The sequence below is a fragment of the Phyllostomus hastatus genome, unplaced genomic scaffold (genome assembly GCF_019186645.2).
Source record: "Phyllostomus hastatus isolate PE091 unplaced genomic scaffold, TTU_PhHast_1.1 phas_scaffold_501, whole genome shotgun sequence".
NCBI lineage: Eukaryota > Metazoa > Chordata > Mammalia > Chiroptera > Phyllostomidae > Phyllostomus > Phyllostomus hastatus.
In genome coordinates this window covers 64,329,656-64,351,493 of record NW_025334033.1, presented here as the reverse complement: position 1 = coordinate 64,351,493, position 21,838 = coordinate 64,329,656, and the positions used below count along the sequence as shown (strand labels likewise).

The following is a 21,838-nucleotide window of genomic DNA, read 5'->3' as shown; positions in this document are numbered from 1 at the left end:
ATGTGGCCTGATCGGGGGTCGAACTGGCAACCTTTCACCTTGGGGACGGCGCCTAACCAACTGAACCACTCCTGGCAAGGCTGAAGGTCCTTGGAATAGCTCCTGTCTGCCTCCCAGTCTGGCTGCATGGCCGCCCGGCCAGGTTTCTTTCCAGGAATGGGTCTGGGCTGGCCCTGGGAGCCATCCCTGTCGCCGAGGTCTGGGAGGCCTGGCTGCGAGTCGGGCGCTGGCAGTCGAGTGCCGCTGCTTGGAAGTGACGCGGGCCAGAGCAAGGCACACGGGTCTGCCCAACCGCGGGGTGCGGGAGTCCAGGGGAGTACGCTGGAGGAGGACAGCTGTGCCGGCACCGTGGCCGGCACTGATGTCCGCCTCGGAGCCTTCAGCTGGGCAGCCTGCGTGTCTGGGCTCAGAGCTGGGGTGCTGCAGCGTGGGGGAGCTGAGGAAGGCCCCCAGGGAGCTGCCCTCGAGTGTGGGCTAGGCGGTGATGCTGGGGTGGCGTCTGAGGCACTGGGAACAGTCTGTCCCCCTGCACACACAGGTCCCAGAGGAGGCACAGCCGCCTATCCAGGGAACCCTGAGTCCTTTGCAGGGCAGGGAGAGGCAGTGGGTGGGTGGAGACTGCCCGCAGGCCTTGTGGGTGCTAAAGGGGCTTTGTATTGGGGGTTCTGAAACCTGGGGGTTACCAGTGTGCGCTACAAATGGCTTGGGCGGGAATGTGCCCGCCTCACCGCTGGCATGATCACACCCTCCCGCCTCCAGTGGGCTTTGCTCTGGGGGCAGGTGCGGCTCCTTTGTCCTTGCCCAGGGTGGGAGGGGGCCTGTGTTTCCAGGCCCGTTCCCTCCGAGGTGACATTGTCCCCTGGAGGCCTGGCCTGGCCTCCTCCGCAGCGGGGTGACCCTGTGAGCCCCCTCTGCAGTGGGGGCTGTGCCTGGGTGGGAGGCAAGCGGCGGCAGCCTTGCATACAGAAGGTGAGCGGGTCTTGATGCGGTTTTTACAAACTTCCCTCTCCTTTGGTCGCTGTTCTGCCTTCTCTGAGCTCCTGGAATTCTCCCAGTTGTCACTGGATTGGCTGTCCTCCTTGGTCAGAGGGGACCTCTGTTCGATCCACCATTTCACACGCTTCACTTGCCTGTAGCCATCAGGTCTTGTACTACCTGCCCGGGAAGGTCCCGTTCGGCTGCAAAGTTCATACCCATTTAACAGAGGCGAAGGCTGAGACCCAGGCTGGCTCAGCAACACGTCCTGTGCCTGCCGCTGGTTTTCAGGGGGCCCTTGCAGGCCTGCTGCTTGGTGGGGGTCGTAGTCCCAGCGTGTCCAGCGATAACCTTCCTGACGTCATACCCGGTGGCCTGCGCCTCAGGCCTCACGTAGCCTCGTGGTGTGGGCTTGTGGGCACTTCTCCCTCCTGGCGGCCCTGCCTGCCCGGCCTCAGAGGGGCTCTCTTCTCCTCCCCGACCTTGTGTGCTCTTCGCCGGGCTCCTTCGTCATTCCCGCTCCCTCTGCGCCAGGTCGTCTGGGTAATTTCTGTCATTTTCAGAAAGTGGCAGCCACTGTCACTTACTGAGGACCTGCTGTAGTGAACAAGACAGTGGCCAGTGACAGAAACTCAGTGTCAGCTGGCTTCAGCAAAACTTCGCAGCTGGAAGTCCAGAGCAGATAGGCTCCAGGCCGGCGGCTGGGTCAGGGCCTTGGTCTCTGGTGGGAGAATGCCGGCCTTTCCTCCTGGCACGGCCTCAGGGGTCTGGGCACACAGAGGCAGCGGCGGCTGAGCTCTCTGCTGCTGACGGGCCCCAGGACCTGTCCTGGGAAGGATCAGGGCTGGCCTGGCCTGGGTCCCAGCCCCATCCCACGACTGTGAGGCTATAGGCCAGGGGTGTCAAATGCATCTTCACTGGGGACCACATCAGCCTCGCGATTGCCTTCCAACGGCCGAGTGTAACTTTAGGACTGTGAAAATGCAACTACTCCCCGACAGATAAGCAAGAGCTCGGTGCTGCCACCGGGTAGAAACAAGGTTCTGGGCCGGATAAAACAAGGTGGAGGGCCGGTTTTGGCCCATGGGCCTTGTGTTTGCCGCCTGTGCTCTAGGCACATACCCACCCCTGGAGAATCGCGTGGGACAGAGGAAGACGGTCCCGAAAGGCAGGCCAGCCGGGCAGAGCCCACAGTCCCAGTGTGGGCCTGGCACTCTGTGGGCTGGGTTCCAGGGGTCTCCGAACTTGACAGATGAGGAAACTGAGGCACAAGGTGCAGTTGGGTCTGGTTCCACATTCTCCGTTGTCTCCCATTTCTGCCTGTTGCTCAGACGGTTCCTGAACTGTCTGCTCAGCTCCGTCCTGGGCTTCTAACCACCTCCTGGCCCCATTATGGTCGAAAAGATGGAAAAGTGACCAGCTTCCTGCATCCTCTCCTGGTGCTGGCACGCGGCCTCCGCCTGCGCCCAGAGTGTGAGCGTCATAGCTCATTCTGGTTCTCTGGGGCCCTTTACTCCCATCCCCAAGACCTGGCAGGGCTGCCCCCGCGTGAAGCCCGTCTCTTCCCCCTTCCCTTGGGCGAGTCTGGCCCTGTTACCAGCTGTATGAGGCGTGGCTTTTGGTGGGCTCAGCCGCTGTTCCCACCCCTGGCTGCTCCTGAGCAGCACCTGGGTGCCTGACACACCCCGAAGTACTTACTGCCCCGCCCCGCCCCCGCCCTGCCCCCAGACCTCCTGAGTTGAGTCTTCAGGACTGGACCTCCAGTGAGCGTTCTGACAAACTCCAGTGGACAAACTCCAGTGGTGACTCTTAGTCCCCTGCCCTAGCCTTTGGGGCCACCGGCCCACGGTTAAAGGCCAGGCTGTGCTGGCCTCTGCGCATGCCCAGCCTGCATCTTCTACCCCACTTCTCATCACCCTGCCTGCCCTGTGAGGCAGTTCTGCCCCCACACCCCCAGACAGACGTCTTCTGGGAAGCGGGCACTCCTCGTGTTATTCATATTTAACGTCTCCTCTCCAACATCTGCCTGTAGTTTCCCTTCAGTTTTTGTTCAGATGGCAAATGCTGCCTCCTCCGTGAAGCCTTCTCTGATTGCTGTCTTGAAAGAATAGTTTGTTTCGTAAATGAGTATTTTGTATTTCCTCTGGCTGTGCTCTCCTTGGACTTGGGATGGGGGGGGCAGTGGTCCTTCTGCAAAATAAATCCTCTCTTCAGTGGTTATCTAGTTTTCGGAAAAACAGGTTTATGTTTATGAGCCACAGGGGTTGGCCTCTGTTCTTATCAGGCCCCTCCTTCACGCCAGGCACTGGGAGTGCTGGCCGCTAGACTTATCTGTCGTTGGAACGATAATTCAGAAAAGTCATCTCTCTAGTTTTTGAGATTGTAGTAGAGACCCAGGGTGCAAAAGTCAAGAGATGCGAGAGAGTGCGCTGTGAAAAGGAAGTCTCCCTCCGCCCGCCCCACCGGGCCCTGGAGCAGGGACAGCAGGCCTGACCGTCTGGGGCGGGGCTCAGCTCCCTCGGGCCTGCGTGCAGTGGAGGCGGTCAGTGCTCAGGGCGCCTCAGGTCCCGCACCGTCGAGGGGTCTGGTGCACGTGCTGTGGCCCGATGTGGACAGAAAGGGGAGCCAAGCCCGCCCTTTGCTCCCCGAGTTGGAGCTTCTCATGTTCTGAGCGCCCTGAGCTTCAGAGAGACTCGGCTCTGTCCCGGGAGCCCCTCCACTGTCTGTTCGCAGGTTCCTTCGTGTCTCCCGTGTGCCAGGCTCCACGTGTTTTCAGGGGCAGAGACCTGTTTGTTCCAGGGCCGGTGGAGGGAGAGCTGTGGGGCGGGGGGTGTTGCACGTGGACAGGGTGGAAATGACCACTGTCGTTGGCTTCATGAACAGAACGACGGGCACACGGGGATAATCTGGGTCCTGCGAGGATTAGCTCCGGGGGGCGGGCGGGGGGAGACGCAGGCCCTGGCCGGCAGGAGCCCTCTGCACCTGGTGTGGGTCACGTACACAGGCCCTCTGTCTCCTCCTGTGTGCGTCCTTGTCTTCCCCACTGTGTGGTCCCAGTCTGGTCACTGGAGCTTTCCTGGGGACTTGATTTCTGTCCGGAAGCAGGGACAGGGGCAGGGCGAGGAGGTGCACGGAGCCCAACCTGGCTAGTTACGGTCACACGTTGTGAGACTGTGGCCGCACTGTCCCAGGTGCGCGAGGGGGGCCAGGACAGCCGAGGAACGAGGCAGGGCTGAGAGACGCTGTGCGAGCCGAGCTGGCGGCTGGCTGTGGCACGGGCTCCCGGTGATGCTGCCTGTCCCCCGCTGTGGGCTCTGGTGGCCCGGGCTGTGCAATGGAGCCCGGTTTGTCCCCTCATGGAATCACGGACAGCAAGGAAGCGGTGTGACTGTGGGCCCCTGGACCGGCCACTGATTCTCCCAGCGGGTGCCTCGGGGTTGGGGTTCCATGGAGGTGCTGGGGGCCGAGGGGCAGGTGGCCGGGCGCATCCGGCGGTGTGACCTGGTGAGCCGTCCCAGATGCGGCTTCCTCGTGAGGTTCCCCTCCTTGCCGGGCTCTCAGAAGGCGTCGGGAGACGCTCGTTGAACGAGCTCACCAGCAAATGTAAGACCGGCAGGTTTCCCCTCTGCGGTGCTGTGTGAGGGGAGGCCCAGAGGGTTCCCCGGGAGCGTGGGGCCGGCGCCCCCTTCGACTGTGAACCCCGCGAGGGCCCCCGGAGTGCGCAGGCACTGAGCCGCGGTTTACGTCCTTACGTTTCCCACGGTTTACGTCCTTACACTTCCCAAGGTTTACGTCCTTACGTTTCCCACGGTTTACGTCCTTACGCTTCCAGAGCGTCGGTTTGCCAGGTGCGCTCCCTCTGCCGCAGTCCCTGCTCCGAAGACGGGATGGGCGCAGGTCAGCTCAGTGTCTTGCCTTTCCTGGTCACAGCGCCCCAGCGTCTGCCGGAGGCCCCGCCTTCTTCCCAGGAAAACGCACGTGGGTGCGGTGGCTGGCATGCCATCTGCCGTCCGTACAGACCCCGGGCCTTCTCCAGCCCTCACCCCTAGTGACGGCCCATCCGTGCTCTGGAGCCCATGGCTGGGAGAGTGGCACCCGCGTTCTCAGGAGTGTTCGGGCTCTGTGCAGATGGGGTGAAGGTGGCGTGGGTCAGGGCTGGCTTCTTGAGGGCATTTCTGTCTGCGCTGGATTTGAAAGGCTGGGGTAGAAGGTGGGGACCCAGGTTAGGTGATGAGACCTGGACCTGAAGTCCCATGTGCTGGGCCTCACTCGCAGGAGGAGTGTGGGGTGGGGAGGTCGAGGTGGGTGAGCTGGCAGGGAGCCTTGGTGTGCCCTGGGGAGACCCCCATCCTGGAGGCTCTGTATTGGGGTTGGGCGAGTCAGGGCACTGGTGTTGGAGACCAGAGGCCATGGGATCCTGGCGGAGGGGGGAGACGAGGCCCAGGCTTGGGGGATATCGGTGAACGCGGAGATGGTTGAACCAGGGTCGGAGGGTGGGCAGGGCATCTGTGGGGGCCAGAGGCGGCCAGGAGTGGACGAGCAGCTGGCGAAGGACTGAGGGCTTTGGAGACCTCCCTCCATGAGGGGTGGCGTAGGCTGGAGCGAGCGGGGCTGGGGTAGGCCAGGGGGGCCAGGCTGAGGTGGTGATGGCGGATCATGGGTAGTCCCGGCTGGAGTTTCGCTGCCAAAGGCCCGGCCCCAGGACTGCGGGCGTGGGTGGTGGTGGCGGCTGTGGGGAAGCCAAGTTGGTGTCTGTGCAGGACTGGCCAGGTCCTTCTGGGGAACCAACCCTCTCTTGCTGCCAGAAGGTGGTTTTGAGGGCCGGCTAGTAGTTCACAGAACTTCTCCTTGAAAATGAGGCCATTCTGGGGAGCAAGGCCTGAGAGGTGCAGCCGCTGGCTCTCCCCACCCTCCTTCCTTCAGCTGGCTGTCGAGAACATTCTGGAAGGGTGCTCCCTGCCTGCCAAGTAACCTTTGTTTTCTCTGTTTTCACCCACAGGAAGCGAGGGATAGAAGTCGTGCAGGTGAGTACAGACCTTGCCGTCCCCGTCTTTCAGGCCCGGGGCCTCTCGGTGCTCACGTTCCCCTCTCCCTGGGGCCCGGGCGCCCAGCCTCCCTCCGTGTACTTCCCGTCTTCGGTGCCTCCCCTGCGGAGCCTGCGCGGTTTCCTGCCGGGCAGAGCACAGGCGGGCCGGTGGTCTCTCGGGCTGGGGAGTTGCCTGTGGCTTTGTCCATGGAAGGAGCTGGCTGGGTGAGAGATGGAGCTCTTCTAGGTGGGGGGAGGGTGGGCAGGGGGAGGGCGGCATGGCCACCCAGCCAGATGCCCGTGGTCCCGATGCCCCACGGTTTGTCGAGTCCCTGCCTTGTTTGTTCAGCCCTCTGGGGATGAGCCCTCATCTGTGTCCGGCCTTCCTGTGAGTGGTGTCACCTCCAAGACCACTCCTGTTCCCTCTGCCCCAAGTCAGGGCGTGCACCGTCCCCCCCGACACCCCCTCTTGATGTCAGGCCGCATCTGACCTTCCCTGTGGGCCCCCGGCTCCCAGGTGGACTGAGTCAGTGGGGGCTCTTGTCCCCTGTGTTGCGTCACCCAGGGGTGGATTTGGGTCAGGTGCTCATTGGCTAGAGAAGGAAGGAAGGAGGGAAGGAGGATAGAAAGGAGGGAAGGAAGGAAGGAGGGAGGGAGGGAAGGAGGGAGGGAGAGCAGGAGAGGAGATCTTCCAGGGCCTGGAGCTGGCGCCCCTGGGCCCTAAAAGAAGTGTGCAGACCTGACAGCACCTGTGTGGGCGGTTGGCGAAGTGGGGTGCGCTAACTCTCCAGCAGCCCTGGTGTCGGACTTCTGGATTCTTCCGCCTGGCCTTCCTCTTCTGCAGCTTGTGGGTTGAACTTGTCACCCAGCGGCTGAGGTTTGTTTTGGGGGAGGAGGTAGTTCCTGGAAGCCGTGTCGTCAGCTCGAGCGTTTCCATCCAGGCTGCTCTCGTCTCTGCAAAGGTGCATGGTCTGCCCTGAGCGCTTCCGTTGACTTCTCTGGACGTCCAAAGGAGGAAGTCAGAGTGCCGGCTTGGCTGAGAAGTTTGCCTTCCGGGACACTTCTGACTGATTGGTAGCGGTTGCCTTGAAGGATTCTAGATCTGTGGACGGCCGAGGGCAGGGATCGATTGATGATGCCTGCAGTGGGCAGAGGGGACGGGGTGTGTGTTTGTCACTCAGGGGCTGGGCTTCTCAGGTCGCTCCTGCCCCAGGGTCCTTTGGCTTGGTTTTGTCTCGCGGTCCTTTCCAGTGGTTTCCTTGGAGTCCCCGGACCCTTCTCGGATGCGCTGCGCCCACCACCAAGGCCTGGGCCCGTAGCTGGAGCTTAGTCTGCCGAGAGCAGAGGGCTTCCTTGAGGTTGGCTCCAGCCTCGTGTCAGGGTCCACACGGGAATTTCTGCTGGGAGCCGTGTTCAGGGGAAGTGACTTTATTTTTAGGGAGAGGGGAGAGGCAGGGAGAAAGAGAGGGAGAGAAACATCGACCAGTTGCCTCTGGCACATGCCCCCAACGGGGACCAGGCCCCCAACCCAGGCACGTGCCCTGATCTGGAACCTCACTGGCGGCCCTTGGCTTTGCGGAACGAGGTCCGGCCAAGCCACACCGGTCAGGGCTAGAGGAAGTGACTTTACTTGCTCACCGAAACACACAGCTTAAAAGGGGAAGAAATGTGCCCCTTCCCCAGTACCTGATTCCTGTTCCTGAAAGATCCCACCACGGAGGGAAGGGGAGGGGGCCTCGGCGTGCTTCAGGGCGTGAGGGAGGACTCCAGGGGTCAGTGTGTTTGATTTACGCAGCTTCCCCAGGGAGATTTAGACTAAAGCCTTTAATCCACTTAGTCAGCGGGGGCGGGGGCGCTGGAGACTGGAGCCTTTGTTTCAGAATGCACCCGCCAGAGAGTTACGAAACCTCTCTTGATGTATCCACTGTTCATTTTGGTGACGCCTTGGGGGAGGAAGTGGTGGCTGGGGACCACAGTGAAGCCAAATGGATGCTTTCCACACTGGCATCTAAAAATAAAACCCACCACGGTGCCCCTCTGTTCACTCTTGCTGGCATCCCTGAGTGTTTGGAGAACTTGAAATTTCAAAACAGAGAGAAAGCCTCTTCGCAAAAATCGGAAGCGAATCCACTCAGCTGGTTTTTCAAAATCAATCAGGCTCCTGCGCGCCAGATCCCCGGGCCGGGTGCTGGAGCCAGGGGAGCACTGGGCGGGTCACTAGGTGTCCGTGGCGGAAGAGGGGGAAACACGCAGCCACCCGCCCCCACCGTTGCTCCCTGTGCTGGGTGCCCCGACGGGATTCTCCCGTTCTGTGCAGCCGCCACGCCGTGTGGTGGCGTTTCCCCGTCTGCTCGAGAGACGAGGGAACAGGTTCAGATGTTGCGGCTTCTCTTGGGGAGCTCAGCCGGGAAGTGGTCGGCGTTGGGGTTTGCCTGCGGGTCTGTGTGTCTCCAAAGCCTGCGGGGTAACAGACGGCCCCGGTCGCTCTCCACGTGCCGACCGGAGGGAACCGAGCACCGGTTAGACCTGCAGGGGGTTAGACCCGCGGGGCGTCCCTGTCATGGGTGGTCCTCCTCCTCCTCCTCCCGCGAGTTGTGCAACGGCGGCCGTGACAATGTGAGGGTTTCACATTTGTTAGGTACTTTGGGGAACCAGGCATCGATGGTGTTGACTGCGCGTGTAACCTGTCCACGGCAGCGGTGGGAGCACATTTAACGAGTCCGCTGTGTGGCTCCTCGGCCGCCTCGTCCTCCCTCCCACAGCCGACCCACCGGGGAGGGCGCCGGTGCACGGCCCTGCCCAGCTGTCCCCTTCACATCGGCCCCCGCCCACGTCCACGGAGCACTGTGCACCGTGCAGCGAGGCGCCAGACGTCTGGGTTCACAGTTCTGGCTGTGCGACCCTGGCCCGTTGTCTAACCCCCCCGGTGCCTCAGTCTCCCCACCTGTAAAATGGGAATGAGAACGGTACCTGTGCCCTGGGCTCGTTGTTGGGACTAATGCAGTTAATCCGGGTAAAACAGTGGGTACCGTGCCGGGCGCACGGGAAGCTGCTTATCTACCGGACAGCGACACACCGTCGTTACCAGGTGTGAATCTGGGGGTGACGTGGGGCACACCGCCCCGGGCGTCATGTGGCTGGTGATCGTGACCCTGGGGCAGTGAGGGACTTGCAGGCCTTTGCTTGAGATGAAACCAGAAGAGGACACGGCTGAGTTGTCAGCTGATAGGACATCACAGTGACTTTTGGCAGTAAATTACTGTGATTCTTGGCATATAATCCTGAAGGCATTCGGAGAGTGTGCTGTAGTGCTTCTCTGTTCCGTCCTCTCTATTCCTGCACACGTCTTGGCACTTGGCAGCTGTAGAAATTGAAAAGTAGAGATAGAATTGATGATACACTCAGCCTCATTCTAACAACAGGTCATAACATCCTTCTGTGGAGGCATGAAGCAGCTGGAAGACTTTCCACTCATCTCTTCCGAGATGTATTTCTAACGATGCCTAATTTTTCGTGCTTGTTACTTATACACATTTATAGTATACTTCTGTCATATTGATCAGCTATGTAGTATTAGTAATTGTAATAACAAGTCTGTCCAGAAGAAAACTTTTGACAGTTTGCACATGAAATTAAAAAAACTAAAACATTGATGTCCATTATTATTATTATTATTATTATTATTTTTGCCCGGTAGCGTAGTGGATTACTCAGTAGAAGGCCCTCAGACGTGAACCACGCAACATGGACACGGGCTGGAGGCTGGAGGCTGGGGCGGCAGGAGGGGCGCCCTGACGCGCCAGGTGTCTCTAAGGAGCGTCTGACTCTCTAATTGTGAGATGGATGACGGGGGCCTCAGATCGCTATGCTATTTAGATTCCACTGCATCCATTTAAAAGAGAAATGGTAGCAGTTTTATTTTGAAATGTTAATATTTACAGTGCGTTGGAAATTACATCCTCTCCAAGCATTTAAACTGGCGATGAGACGTTTTGGATGTCAGCTTGAAAATGTGCAAATAGAAACGTGGCCTTAAACGTTTATGTTGGGGGTTTCAGCTTGAAGGCCGTCACCCCCGTGTACTTCTCAAAGCCGGGCTCCGAGGCAGGTGCCGCCTCAGAGGGGGACAGCGCTGGCCCCCAGCCCATCGGGCAGAGGCCCCGCGGGGCGGGGGCGCTCAGGCTCGGGGGCCTGGGTGTCTGCGGGCAGCGCGCTGGTCTGGCCGTCCTCTGGCCGACCTCCCCAACCCGGGTCTGTTAGGTCGGGCGATGCTTGGCCGTAAGGGACGCGTGCCGCCCGCTGCTCCGCTGCGACCCCGTGACCTGTGGGGAAGGCTCGCAGGGGAAGCCTGCGACGTGCCCTCACCTCTGGTCTCCGTTGCGCCTTTCTGGAGCAGCCCAGCGTTGGGTGGACGGAGACCCTGAACGAGAGCGGGCGCCCTGCCCTGCCCACCCATCCCCTGTTCGTAGGGCCTTTCCCAGGTGCTTTCGCAGAGCAGGGGAGGGGAGGGGACCCTAGCCTGTGAAGGGTTGACCTTTTATTTTTAAATGCAGATGAGCAAGCTGTAAGTGTGAGAAGCAGTCGCTGGTTAGAGACTGGTTAGAGATTCGCCGTCCCCCTTCCACATTCCTTGAAGACTGAGACACGAGGAGACCCAGTCCTGGAGCAGCCGCTGCTTCCCAGGCTGGCGAGGGAGCCCATGTCCCCAGCCTGCCACAGCACCCCGTCAGGGTGGGCCTTGCTTGGGGTCCCTGCAGAGCACACTGTTCAGGGAAGGGAGTTGGGTTGGGGACAATCATGCGGGAGAGGAAACACCAGGAAAGAAACAGATGCTGAGAGCAGGACTGGGTGCTGGGCGTCTGGAGTCGCAGAGGCAGGGTGGCTGGGTGCCCGGTGCACGGGCACGCCCAGAGGGTGGGGGGCATGCGAGGATGAGGACGCGGGGGCTGGCACTTAAGGGGGGGAGTGGGCTGAGGTAGGGAGGCCGAGGAGGGAGATTAGTGCCTCTTGCCAGGGAATAAACTGGGTGCAGTTGCGGGTGGGGAAGTGCGGTACAGGGTTCGGCACAAAGAGCACCCCTTTTTATTACAAAATCACAAGCGTGCAATTCTGTAACATGACAACATCACATTCAAGCACACTGTATGACATTTTAGGTGAAACGTTCAAATTAAAATTACAAATTATTTCACTAGTATTATTGCCCTCCCAACCACACTCAAGCAGGCATCGCTCCTGCCGGACCCTGCATGTGAACTCCATTTCAGGCAGCGAGTGCCTTGCGGACAAGGACCCCGAGGCTGGGGTGGGGGCGTCTGTTGACTCCGAGTGGTTTGGTGGCTCGGTGGCCTTGGCCACGGGGGAGTTAGCGAGCGACCAGGCCAGAGAGGGCAGCAGGGCCGGACCACAGGAGTGCCCGGCGAGTGGCTCACGGGGCCCTGGGTCGGGGGCATCGAGGGGCCCCTGTGCGGGGGAGGTGCCTTCCCCAGTTAGAGGCCCTGGAGCAAGGCCCCGCTGGGAGGTGACGGAGGGGCGAGTGGACGCGGCTGGAGTGGGGGCCGGGGGGCTGGGTTTTCCGGCAGGAGGCTGGGGCCACAGCCCAGTGGGGTGGTGGGGCCCAGCAGGAACTCACGCCGCAGTGGGCAGCCGAGGAGACGGGCGGCGGGCGCGGTGCCTGGTTGGATGTGGGGGTGAGAGGGCGAGGGGTCAGCTCCCAGACTCGGGGTTTGGAGGAGGAGTGGGGCGGGGGAGAGGGCTGATTCAGGCCCGCGTGTTGAATGCAGGCCAGGCAGCTTCGGCAGCTGCCTCCGTCCTTGGGGCCAGAGGGCGAGTCACGGGGCCCGCAAGTATGCGTCTTTCCAGGGATTGATTGTAGAGGCTGTTTTCTCCGTTAGGCTTTGAGAAAGGAATGTGTTACTTAGGTAATGTTTCACACGGTTCAAAAGTTGTTTTCTAAGTTATGCAGCTAAAGGCGTGAAGTGATTATCTCCAGCTGGCTTCCCTCTGTCCCCCCCACGCCCTCCAGGGCGTCCAGCTGACCGGCCTCAGCGCCCTCACTGGATGTGACTTCCAGGTCACGAGGTCCAGGTGGAGCTGGGCGCCGGTGAGCACGTCTCACCTCCACCTGCTCCCTCTGTCGGCTGCTCCGGAGCCAGGTGGAGGGGCTTTGGGAATATTAGTTGCTTTGGTGTTTATCGGGGGCGGGGGGGGGGCTGGCATCCTTGCTGCTGAGAGAGCCAGTGGCCCTTTCTCTTGGGCGCTCAAGCGTGACTCTGACCCTGACCCCTGACAGCAGACCCAGCCCGTCCAGCAGGGCGACCGCAGGACAGAGAAGTTGACTGTGCACACCACTTCTGCATGGGGTTATTCGGGGCCGTGGGCGAGGTCTGGGCCACTGGCCGTGGGTGACCTCACTTTCCTCGCCTTTAAAATGGGGTGACGCTCACCACGCACGGCCCGAGGCACCTGCTGGAAGCTGAAGGAATGTGTTCGTCTTTCTGCATCTCTCGTTACGAATGGCGTGGCTCATGAGCGGGGGGCGGGGAACGGGGGCGGGGAGTGGGGTGGATGCAGCTTTGGGTGAGCCCGTGCCGTGGGGAGAACCACCGCCGGTGTGCAGACCGTGGTCCCCCCCACCACCCAGCACCACGGTGGGCTTCTGCCGCGGATTGTAGCTCATTCCTTTTTTAGGGAGGTTGTATTTTGTTTAAAATTTGAAACACAGATTTTTTTTTAAAAAATGGAAGCTATTTTTATCCTCACTTCCTTAGGATATATGCACGTTTGGCAAACAGAAATTTGCTTGTGCCTGTGGCCGCCGTGGCTGTGTAGGAGGAGTCGCATGCACTGGGGTCTGCTCCCTGACGCGTTTGTGGCAGCCGTGGACACGGATGGCATTTCGGGGGACGCACACGGGGACGTGCCCATGAGAGGGTGAGCGCTGTCGACGTCACGGAGTGGTTCCTGCTCCGTCAGTTTTATTTTTGTGCCTGAGCCCTGTGGGCTGGCTGCTGCAGACACACGCTGTCCCTGGCGTCAGTGCCACCGCCCCCCCCCCCCCGCCGCCGGTGCCCCGTTCTGGGAGTTCTTTCCCCGGCTCTGACGGGCTGAGTCACCTTGAGCAAATCCTTACAGAGGAGAGAGCGCTCCTGCCCCGGGACGCCGGGCGCCCGACCCCAGCATGTTGAGACCGCGCTGGGAGTTGGGGCCGTGACTCCCTGATGTCAGCAGCCTCTCTGGAGCAAAGCCAGTGAGCGCTCACGTCAGTGCCAAGGAACGGAAGGAGGAACGTGGGCCAGCGGGATTGGGCGGAGCTGCCCTGAGTGGTCTGCCGGCGTCGGCAGGGCCAGCGCCCTCAGCCGGGTGCCGGGTGCCGGCTGGGTGGAGGGCCGGCCCCCAGCCACTGGATGCGGACCCCCAGTTAAGCTGGGTGCACGTTACAGTAGCAGAGGCTCTGGCACAGAGTAGGGCCACACGGGGGGGCCTGCTCAGGCCCAGGGACGGAGGCTCTGGAGCGAGATGGCAAACGGACAGGAAGGCTGAGGGCCATATTCTGGGCCCCGCTGGGCGCACGGCTGGCGCTGCGGGACGCAGGTTGGGGACAGGCGCTGCCTCCAGCTCAGTGTCGCGGACCAGGAAGCCTCCTTGCACCCTTCCGTTGGCGGAGAAGCTGGCAGCCCCCTCCCCAGCCCCTCTGCGTTGTCATGTTCCCGTGGGGGCTGCTGGACCCGCTCAGGCGTCCCTGCTCCCCCAGCAGCCCCGCCCCCGAAGCCGGGGCTGCCTGTCGGTGTGTCCTGCTGAGCCAGAACGTCCTCTTCTGTCTGAGGGGCAGGGCCTGGCTCTGGTGCGTGCTCCGGGTCTGCTGGGTGCGCGCACCGAGGGCCTGCATGTGTTGAAACCGTGATTAGCGTTTCCTCGCTGACTTAGGTGTGCTCCTGGTTGGAATATCTTGGGGATAGGGACAGGCCTAAAAACGAAAACCCGGAGGTAATCATTAAGAACAATTATCGTGGTATATTTTTCTCATTTTTTTTCTCACAAATTTACCAAAAGCAGGCTATTCGTCATGTACTGTGTGGAATCCAAGGCGGGCTGCTCCGTGTCCACAGCTCTGCGACCTGCGTTTAGGGCGGTCCTTTGCTCGCGCTGTGCCGTCACCTCTGAAACGGCCGGGTTCCCCCTGTCCACGCGTCTCAGCGCCTGGAACCGTGTCTGCTCCGGCACCTCGAGTTCCGGGAGGCTTCTGGTCTCCCGTAGGGTGACTCTGGGCGTCAGGGTCGGGTCACGCCTCGGCTCCCTCTCTGGGGTGGCCTGCAGAAGTGGCGTCACCGAGCCTGAGGCACCAGGGTCTCGCAGCGGTGCCCCAGCTGGAAGGCTGTCTCTCTCCCACCTGCCGTGTGTGCACGGGCGTGTCCCCGGCCGGTGTCTCGGTGGCTGCTTACTGCGGTGTCCCCCATACCTGGTCCTGGCCTAGATGTGGGGGCTGGGACGTCCAAGCAGCGGTGGCTCCGCTGACACCTGTCACCCGTAGGGGCGACGGTGCGGCCACCACTCTGCCAGTTGGCTCATAGTCACTGGGTTGGCCAAAAAGTTCGTTTAGTTTTTTCCGTGAAATAAAAGACATTTTTCATTTTCACCGATAACTTGACTGGTTTGGACATGGATCGGCACTCGCTTTGTGCCAGCCAAGGTCACAGGACGTACGGGGATCAAGTCGCTTGCCCCGGGACGGCAGCCTGTGACGGGGGCAGTGTGGTTGCCCCCGTACTGGGAACAAGGACCCCGAAACAGAGAAAGTTCGGTGGTTTGCCCAGAGGCGCGCAGTTCCCGAGAGGAGGGGCTGCGGGTGGATGGAGGCGGCTTGGCCCCAGAAGGCTTATTCGTTATTTACGGCGGCTATTTCTACTTCTGGTGCGGAAGAAATCTCAGGGCACACCGCACTAGAGGACGCGGTGTGATGCGTCCCCACGCCGCCCTCCCTCAGCACGATGCCCAGTAGGCAGCACGTGGTCATCCCCGTGTCCCGGTGGCCCTGTCCCCCGGAGGGCTTCCGGGCAGGCCCCCGACCTCCCGTGTCGTCCATGCGCACCCCAGCACGCGCCTCTGCAAAGTGAGCGCTGGCCCTCGTTCCTGACCTCCCGGGGGCCGTTTGCGTGGCGGGAGGGGCACTGCCAGGGGGCGTCTGTCATCCCGTCAGCCTCAGGGTCTGGGGCCGCTGGTCGGAAGCCGAGGAGTGCGTGCATTGGCTGGGGCTGAGGTTCGTATTGGAGCCCCCGCAGGAGTGGCCAGCGTTATGGTGTCGGGGGGTGGGGTGGTCGGAGGGGTTCGAGTTCAGCCTTTCTGTGTTGGGGGATATTTCTGAGCACCTCCCATATGTTAACTAATTTATCCCTCAGCACAGTCCAGGGAGGTACTATTATCAGCACTCTCAATAGCTCTAGTTACTAGACAAACTTGTATTCTCCCCACTTTACAGATGAGGACACTGAGTCAGAAAGGGCTCACAGTGGTCTGGCAGTTGGCAGTGGGGGGCAGAGCTGGCGTGCGAGCCCAGTGTGCTGGCTCTGGGGGCCCTCCCTCGACCCCTCGCCCACTCCTGATGGTGCTTCGTTTCCGAAGCCAGTGCGTCCCATGCTGGGGGTCTTGGCGCATGTCCTCGACCGGGCCCGTGGTGGCCCAGCCGCTGAGGGCTCTTTCTCAAGCGAGCCCCGTCTTGTCTCAGCTTGGCCGCAGCGTCCGGGGTGCAGGGCAAAGGCCCTGCCCTCGGAGGGGGGCTGTGAAGCCCTCGACGGGTGGCTCCTGCTGTGGAGACCCCAGGCCGGCCGCACCCTCAGAGCACCCCGCAGAAAGAGAGCCCCGGCCCGCCCCGCCGCACAGCCCACCCTGGCAGCTCTCTCGCCCTGCTTCCTGCCCCTCTGGACGCCCAGCGACCCGTCTGACCAGGCTCGTGACCCCTCAAGGCCTGGACCTCCTGCCCCAGAGGGCCCCTCCCTTGTCTGGGCCCCCGCCTAGTGGGCACAGAGGTGGCCAGTTCCTGCTGCAGTTATATGTCCTGTGGTGCCCCCCCCCCGCCCCAAGCTCCTTAGGGCCACGTCTCGCTCCTCTGGGGGCTGTGCCCACCCCACGGGTGCATTCTGGCTCACAGGTGTGTCTCGTCGAGAGATCGTTGGAAATAGTAGGAAATAAGGAAACGTTACAGACATGTGTGAATTGGAAAAGTTCCCAATCATCTGCTTCTTCAGAAGTGACTGCGGTTAATGTCTCCATTTTTTCCCCCCCTCGCCTATAATTCCCCTCCTCGCCCCTCCCGTCCGTCCTGTTCTCTAACACCTATTTAAAAACCTTTTAATCCTTTTGAGATTGAAATGTGAACACTTAATGTGATAGTTCTGACCCCGGGTGGTGCCTTTGAACTTAGGGAATAGAGTAACATATTTGAATATTGGGGAAGGTTCTTAACCCGCCCTTGATGGTGGCTGCGGGTGGGGGCTGGGCGAGGGAGGGTCTCGCGGTGTTTTCGGCACTAGGTGCTACGTCAGGCGGCACCACTTTGGAAGCTCAGAAAGAACACACCAACCAACACACCAACCGGAGAGTTTTCCTTGTTCTTATCAAGTGCGAAGTTGTTAGATAATTTGCCATTGTGACTATTCTCCAAAGAGATAAACGACTTGCTTTCTTTAGCTTTATAGTCTAGACATGTTCCTGGCTTTTAGATTTCTCTATGCTTTTTTATACTCTCCTTCCCCAAAGGAAAGGTTCGTAAAATAGGACCAAAAAGTAAAAATACACCCAGGCCGAGCCGCAGAGGAGGATGTAAAACTGACTGACAGGCCTGCTACTGTGACGGAACCCCGGGTGCTTCTGAGCTTCCCGGTAGCCAGTGCACAAGGGGAAATGAGACTGGCTACCACAGAGGAGAACTCTCAAGTTCTCAGGAAGGGGAGTAAAAATGTGAAGGGGATTGAACCTTTTTTCCGAAAATGTTGAAGAACCTTGTTGGTGTCACAAACAGGAAATCTTCGTCTTGACCTGAATGATGAGGGTGAATGATAAGAAGCAGAGCCGTGGCGGCCATGAGTCACTTAAATGCAAGGACACTGTACTTTGCAGGGGCTGCTCCTGACCCCCACCCCCAACCCCCTCTGCCTGGCCAGCTCCTAGTCTGCAGCACTCTGTGGGACACCCGTAGCCTTTACTCTGGGGCCATCAGGACCTCCGTTCAGCTGCCAGCAGCCTGAATAAGACAGTACGCGTGTGTCTGACTGTGTCCGAGAAGCCAGCGCAGGCAGCCTGGGGCCGGTGTGGGGGCTCTGGGACGTGGTGCGGCACCCCTTCTCCGTGCTTGTGCCGCTCTGTCCTCCACGCGGCGGCTGGGCTCAAGGCCACCTCCGTGCCGAGGTGGCTGCTGAGGCGTTAGCCATCGTGTTTACATTCTAGGTGGGAGGGAGGTGGTGAGGGAGGAGGGCACCCTCACGTCCCCTCTCATTGGGTGGCCTCCCTGGCGGTCCCAGCTTGCACTGCTGCCTGCTTCGCCTCAGTCAGAACCGAGCGTTCTGACATCTGGCGGCCAGCAAGCTGGCACGTGTGGTCTCTTTGCTGGACACACTGTCACCTCACACGAACCTGGGGTTCTGTACGGAAGGAGAGGATGGGGAGTGGGTGCTGGGCTGCGGCCAGCCGTGCCCAGCACACTTGGGCCCTGGACTTGGATTTGGACCAAGTGCATGAGTCTAAATGGGGTGCCGTGTAGTCGAGTGACCGGGCAGTTAGCTGAGCCAGAAGGAAGGGTCTGTCTTGTCTGACTGGTTGTCACGAGTAGAGAGAGTCCAGGAGCCAGGCCACCCCCGGGCAGACTCCACCCGCCCGGTTTGCTGAGGGCAGGGCTGCCTTTCCCACTGGCGCAGTGAGGTCCCAGCTCCGGTGTCCCCGGGTGTCCCCTCCCGAACTTGGCACCCCGAGGCAAGCAGAGTTGGGACTCCCGCTGGCACTGGAGCAGAGTTGGCCCTGGCTGGGTGCATGTGAGGCCACGGGCTGGTCGACATCCTCCCTCTTTCTGGGTCTCCCTGGGTCCGGCCAGGATTGGGGTGCCGACTCCCGACCCCAGGCGCAGAAGGCTCTGCTGGCTCACCATTGGCTGGGGGTTGGGGGGCCCCCGGGAGGCCTGTGCGCAGCTGCGGTGTCTTGGCTTTTCCAGAAGTTGTGAACCCAGAGCTGTAACTTGGCTCCGTCTTTCTCCCCGTTTAGCAACCCTGACCTTGAGAAGCCACCGTGGCCCCTACCTTTCTCCGAGCTCCCTGATGGCCTGTGTGCGTGGCAGGCAGGGGCAGCCTCCCAGCGACCCCGAGGCTCCCCACCCACGCAGGCCCGTCTCCCAGCACAACTGTCCGTCTGAGTGTTCCCGTTCCGAACTGTCTCCGGCGGCCTCAGAGCACGCCCTATAAGGAGATCCCGGCTTGCCTCACGTCCTCGAACTTGGCCGTGGGGCAGGGCTCAGCCATTGCTTGTACAAAAGCCACTTGAGAGGTGCTCAGTGGGTGGACGGGAGCGGGGTGGGGGTGGGGGGCTTTGGTTAGGTGTCCTGGGGGATCCTTAGGGCTCCCCGGGTTCTCAAGAATACTGTCTGGGCTATAATCACCTAGTGAGACTGTGTCAGAGTGCCGAAATGCCCAGGTGACCGCCCGACACGCTGTGGTGTCTGGGCTGGGCCTCTGTGAACCGGCCCCGGCGACTCTGTGTGGGGCCTCGCCTGCACCACCCTGTCGGCCGGGGTCACTGAGGTTCATGCAGGTGGGTGTCTTTGCCCTGCACCGCCCAGCCAGCAGCTGCAGAGCCAGGGCTGACTCTGGGGTGTGCAGTGGTGAAGCCAGGGCCTTCCCCGCTCCGGAGGCTGCCTTCCTGCACTGAGCCTGGTGACCCGGCCCCTTTGTTGCCGTGCAACCCTGGGCAAGCAGCAAACCTCCCCGGGGCTCCTGCACCCGAACGGGACGGGACTGGGGGGTGAGGTGAGGTGAGGTGAGAGCAGGGGAGACGGCCTCCCTGGAGGCCGCGTATGGATGGGAAGGCCCTCCCAGCAGCTCCTGAGATCTCCTGAGGGGTCTCGGGAAGCCCACCCCTTTGACTAATTTGGCAGAAATTTGGCCCCCGAGCTCCTCCCATCCCTGGTGGGCGGGGCCCCTGCCCCTGGGCGGGAGGTGGGTTTCCTGGCATGGAGCAGCCCTCGCTTGGCTCACTCCCTTCTCCTGCCTGGGCAGCATTTTCGCTGCGGGCCCTGCCAAGTGGGTGTGAATTACCCGCAGTGTTTTGACAGGGTCCTCAAAAGCCCGGATGGGAAAGGATGTCTTTGGGTCTGAGCTGATGGCCTAGGCCGGGGGCAGGGGAGCCCGGCACGGGAGAGAGAGGGGACCTAACAGGCGGGGGCTGGGGCGCGTTTACTGAGCTTCACAGAGGGAGGCCCGGCCCTCCCCTAAGCGCGGGGCCTGACGAGAGTCTGTGCTGACGAATGTTCCAGGGCCACTGTTTCCGGCTCTCACCGCGTTAGGAGCGTGGCCGTCCCTAGGCCAGCCTGGGCCTCTCCTGTCTCCGTACCCTGTTGTCCCGGGTCTCAGTGCCCTCACTTGTCTGATGGGGACCATGAACCACGGGGAGGGGATGAAGATCCCTGAGGTGTGGCGGCAGTGTGGCCTCGGCCTTGACCGTGAGCCAGTCTGTTCCCAGCATGGCCCAGGGGCCCTCCAGCGGGGCCGGTAGGGGCCGCGCGCTGCGGCAGACAGCACGGAGCTGCCGAGCGGCCCTCTGGCCCTCCTGGGGGCGTTAAAGACGTCTTCCCAGACGGTGCCGCTGGTGGGGGCTGGGCCTGTTGCCCGCAGCCCAGAGGAACCAGCAGGCACGCCGCACGGTGTCCCTTGGGTTTCCCTCTGTGCGTAGAAATAGAACACGGGTTATGGGTTTTAAACAGGATTGTTATCCCTTTGTAGCCCCGTTCCACACAGACACCCTTTGGTGAGACACCCCCTTGGGCTGGTGTTCTGCGCGGCTGTGGAGTGGGCAGCCCCCCGGCAGCCGGGGTCGGCGCGTCCCCTCGGAGGACGCTGGCAGCGGCTCTGGTGTGTCACGGCTGGAGGCGGTGTCGTGATGACCATCGGCTCCGCGGCCCCTGGGGCAAGCCCGCCATCACGTCGTTGAGTTGTGTAAGTGATAAGGCCTATTTATCGTTTTTGCAGTTTATAAAAGGAGTACGTGCTTCTGTGGGGGAGAACCCCACACATTACAGGGAACTGTGGGACGGGGCCGTCGCTGCGGAGTTTTGCCTTCTGGTCTTGAACGCGTCTGGGGACACGAGCGGCATCCGTTTCTCCCTCCCGTGCCCCGTCGCCCCTCTGTTCTGTCCGACTCTTGCCCCGGGGCCCCTCTCTCTGCCCTTTGCAGCCAGGCGCCGGGGCCTGCCTGCCGCCCTGCCCGCCCATGGGTGCTGGCCCTGGGTGTGTGCCTGACCCTGGGGAAGGGTCGGGAGTGTGGACAGACTGGCCCCCGGGGCTCTCCAGTCCGGCTGCTTCCCGGCACTGCCGGGCGGGTGTGGGCGGCCACCTGGGCCGGCCGTCTGCGCAGCGGCCCTGCGTCCGCTCCGTGTGGGTCCCTGCTGCGCTTGGCGAGCGGAGAGGAAACTCAGACTTCATGAGCCGCTGGAGGGACGGGTAGCTGCCATTCAACCGTGTCTCCCTCAGAGCCGGCAGCCATCACGTGGTGGCCACGGGGCCGGCCTCATCCGCCCGAGTGTCAGTGGCCCGTTCACAAGCCGGGCCAGGGACTTGCCCCCCGGGCTGCAGCCCCCTCCCCCAGAGGGAGCTTCTCAGGGTCCCGACCTCGGAGGCCGGGGTGACCGCCGGGGTAGGGCATCAGGGCACTTCTGCCGAGCCCGTCCCAGAACGGGGGCCCAGTGACGTGGGAGGGTCACCTCTGCCCTCTGGTCGCCGGTTTGTACTCAGGGAGCTGGGGGCTGGAGAGTTAGGTTCTGGCCCCAGACACCAGCTGTGGGGTGGGGGTGCCGGGCGCAGCGCTGAGTGATCCCCCACCACGCTTCCCCAGTGGGACGGCCCTGCCCGGCCGTGGGGGAGAGTCTCCCGGGTGGACATGCGTCCCTGTCCCTGTGAACTCCGACCACGTGGCCAACTCCGTGTCATTGCTGAACCTGTGTCCCCATCCTTCTTGGCCGTTTTTACGTTTATCTTGCTAGTTCTCTGTGAGAACTCTTTCTTGTTTTTCCCATTTTGCACATGGGGAAGCTGAGGTTCCCGTGTGTCACTTGGCTAAGCAACATCCGTAAGGGCACAGAGCTAGCCAGTGGCAGCCGCTGTGGTCTTCGAACCCAGACGGTGGGGGTGGTGGGAGGGCCCTCTCTACCGGCGCTGACCTCCCCTGAAAGCCTGCTGTCCCCTCCTGAGTTCTCTGAGGTCCCCACGCAGCCAGCCCCGCTGTTCTGTGTGGGCCTTTGCAGCACAGCAGGGTCACCCCCCCACTCCCAAGCTCAGTCCGCTGCCCCCCCCCCGGTGCTGCTGCTCACCCACTTCAGCCGGTGACCCTTCCAGTCCGCCCTCCCTGCGGGTGAGGAGGCCCACACCTGGCCCGTGCCGCGCAGTGCTCAGGCTCCTTCCAGGTGCTCTATCCCGTCACGGGGCGGGGCTGGACCCGCCCCTGGCCCCCTCAGTCAGGGGCCTGGCGGCAGGCAGGACCCCACCCCCCAGGTGGTGCAGATGAAGTGACTTGAATGTGGCACTGCTCCCGCAGGTGTGGGCAGCGGGAAAGGACCAGGTGGGGCCGGAGAGCCACTGAGAGCCGAGC

General features: G+C 61.7%; 1 protein-coding gene across 2 annotated transcripts in view; it reads left to right on the top strand.

Annotated features, from left to right (window-relative positions):
- The window catches only part of ITPK1 (inositol-tetrakisphosphate 1-kinase), a 123,230-nt gene that overhangs the window by 25,131 nt on the left and 76,261 nt on the right, over positions 1–21,838 (top strand). Inside the window, exon 2 of one of the 2 annotated variants that reach the window (XM_045823252.1) lies at positions 5,975–5,999. In XM_045823252.1, the coding sequence (XP_045679208.1) occupies positions 5,975–5,999 (25 nt within the window). Of the gene's footprint in view, positions 1–5,974; positions 6,000–6,193; positions 6,227–21,838 lie in introns of those variants that run through there. The other variant, XM_045823253.1, reaches the window with a different exon arrangement.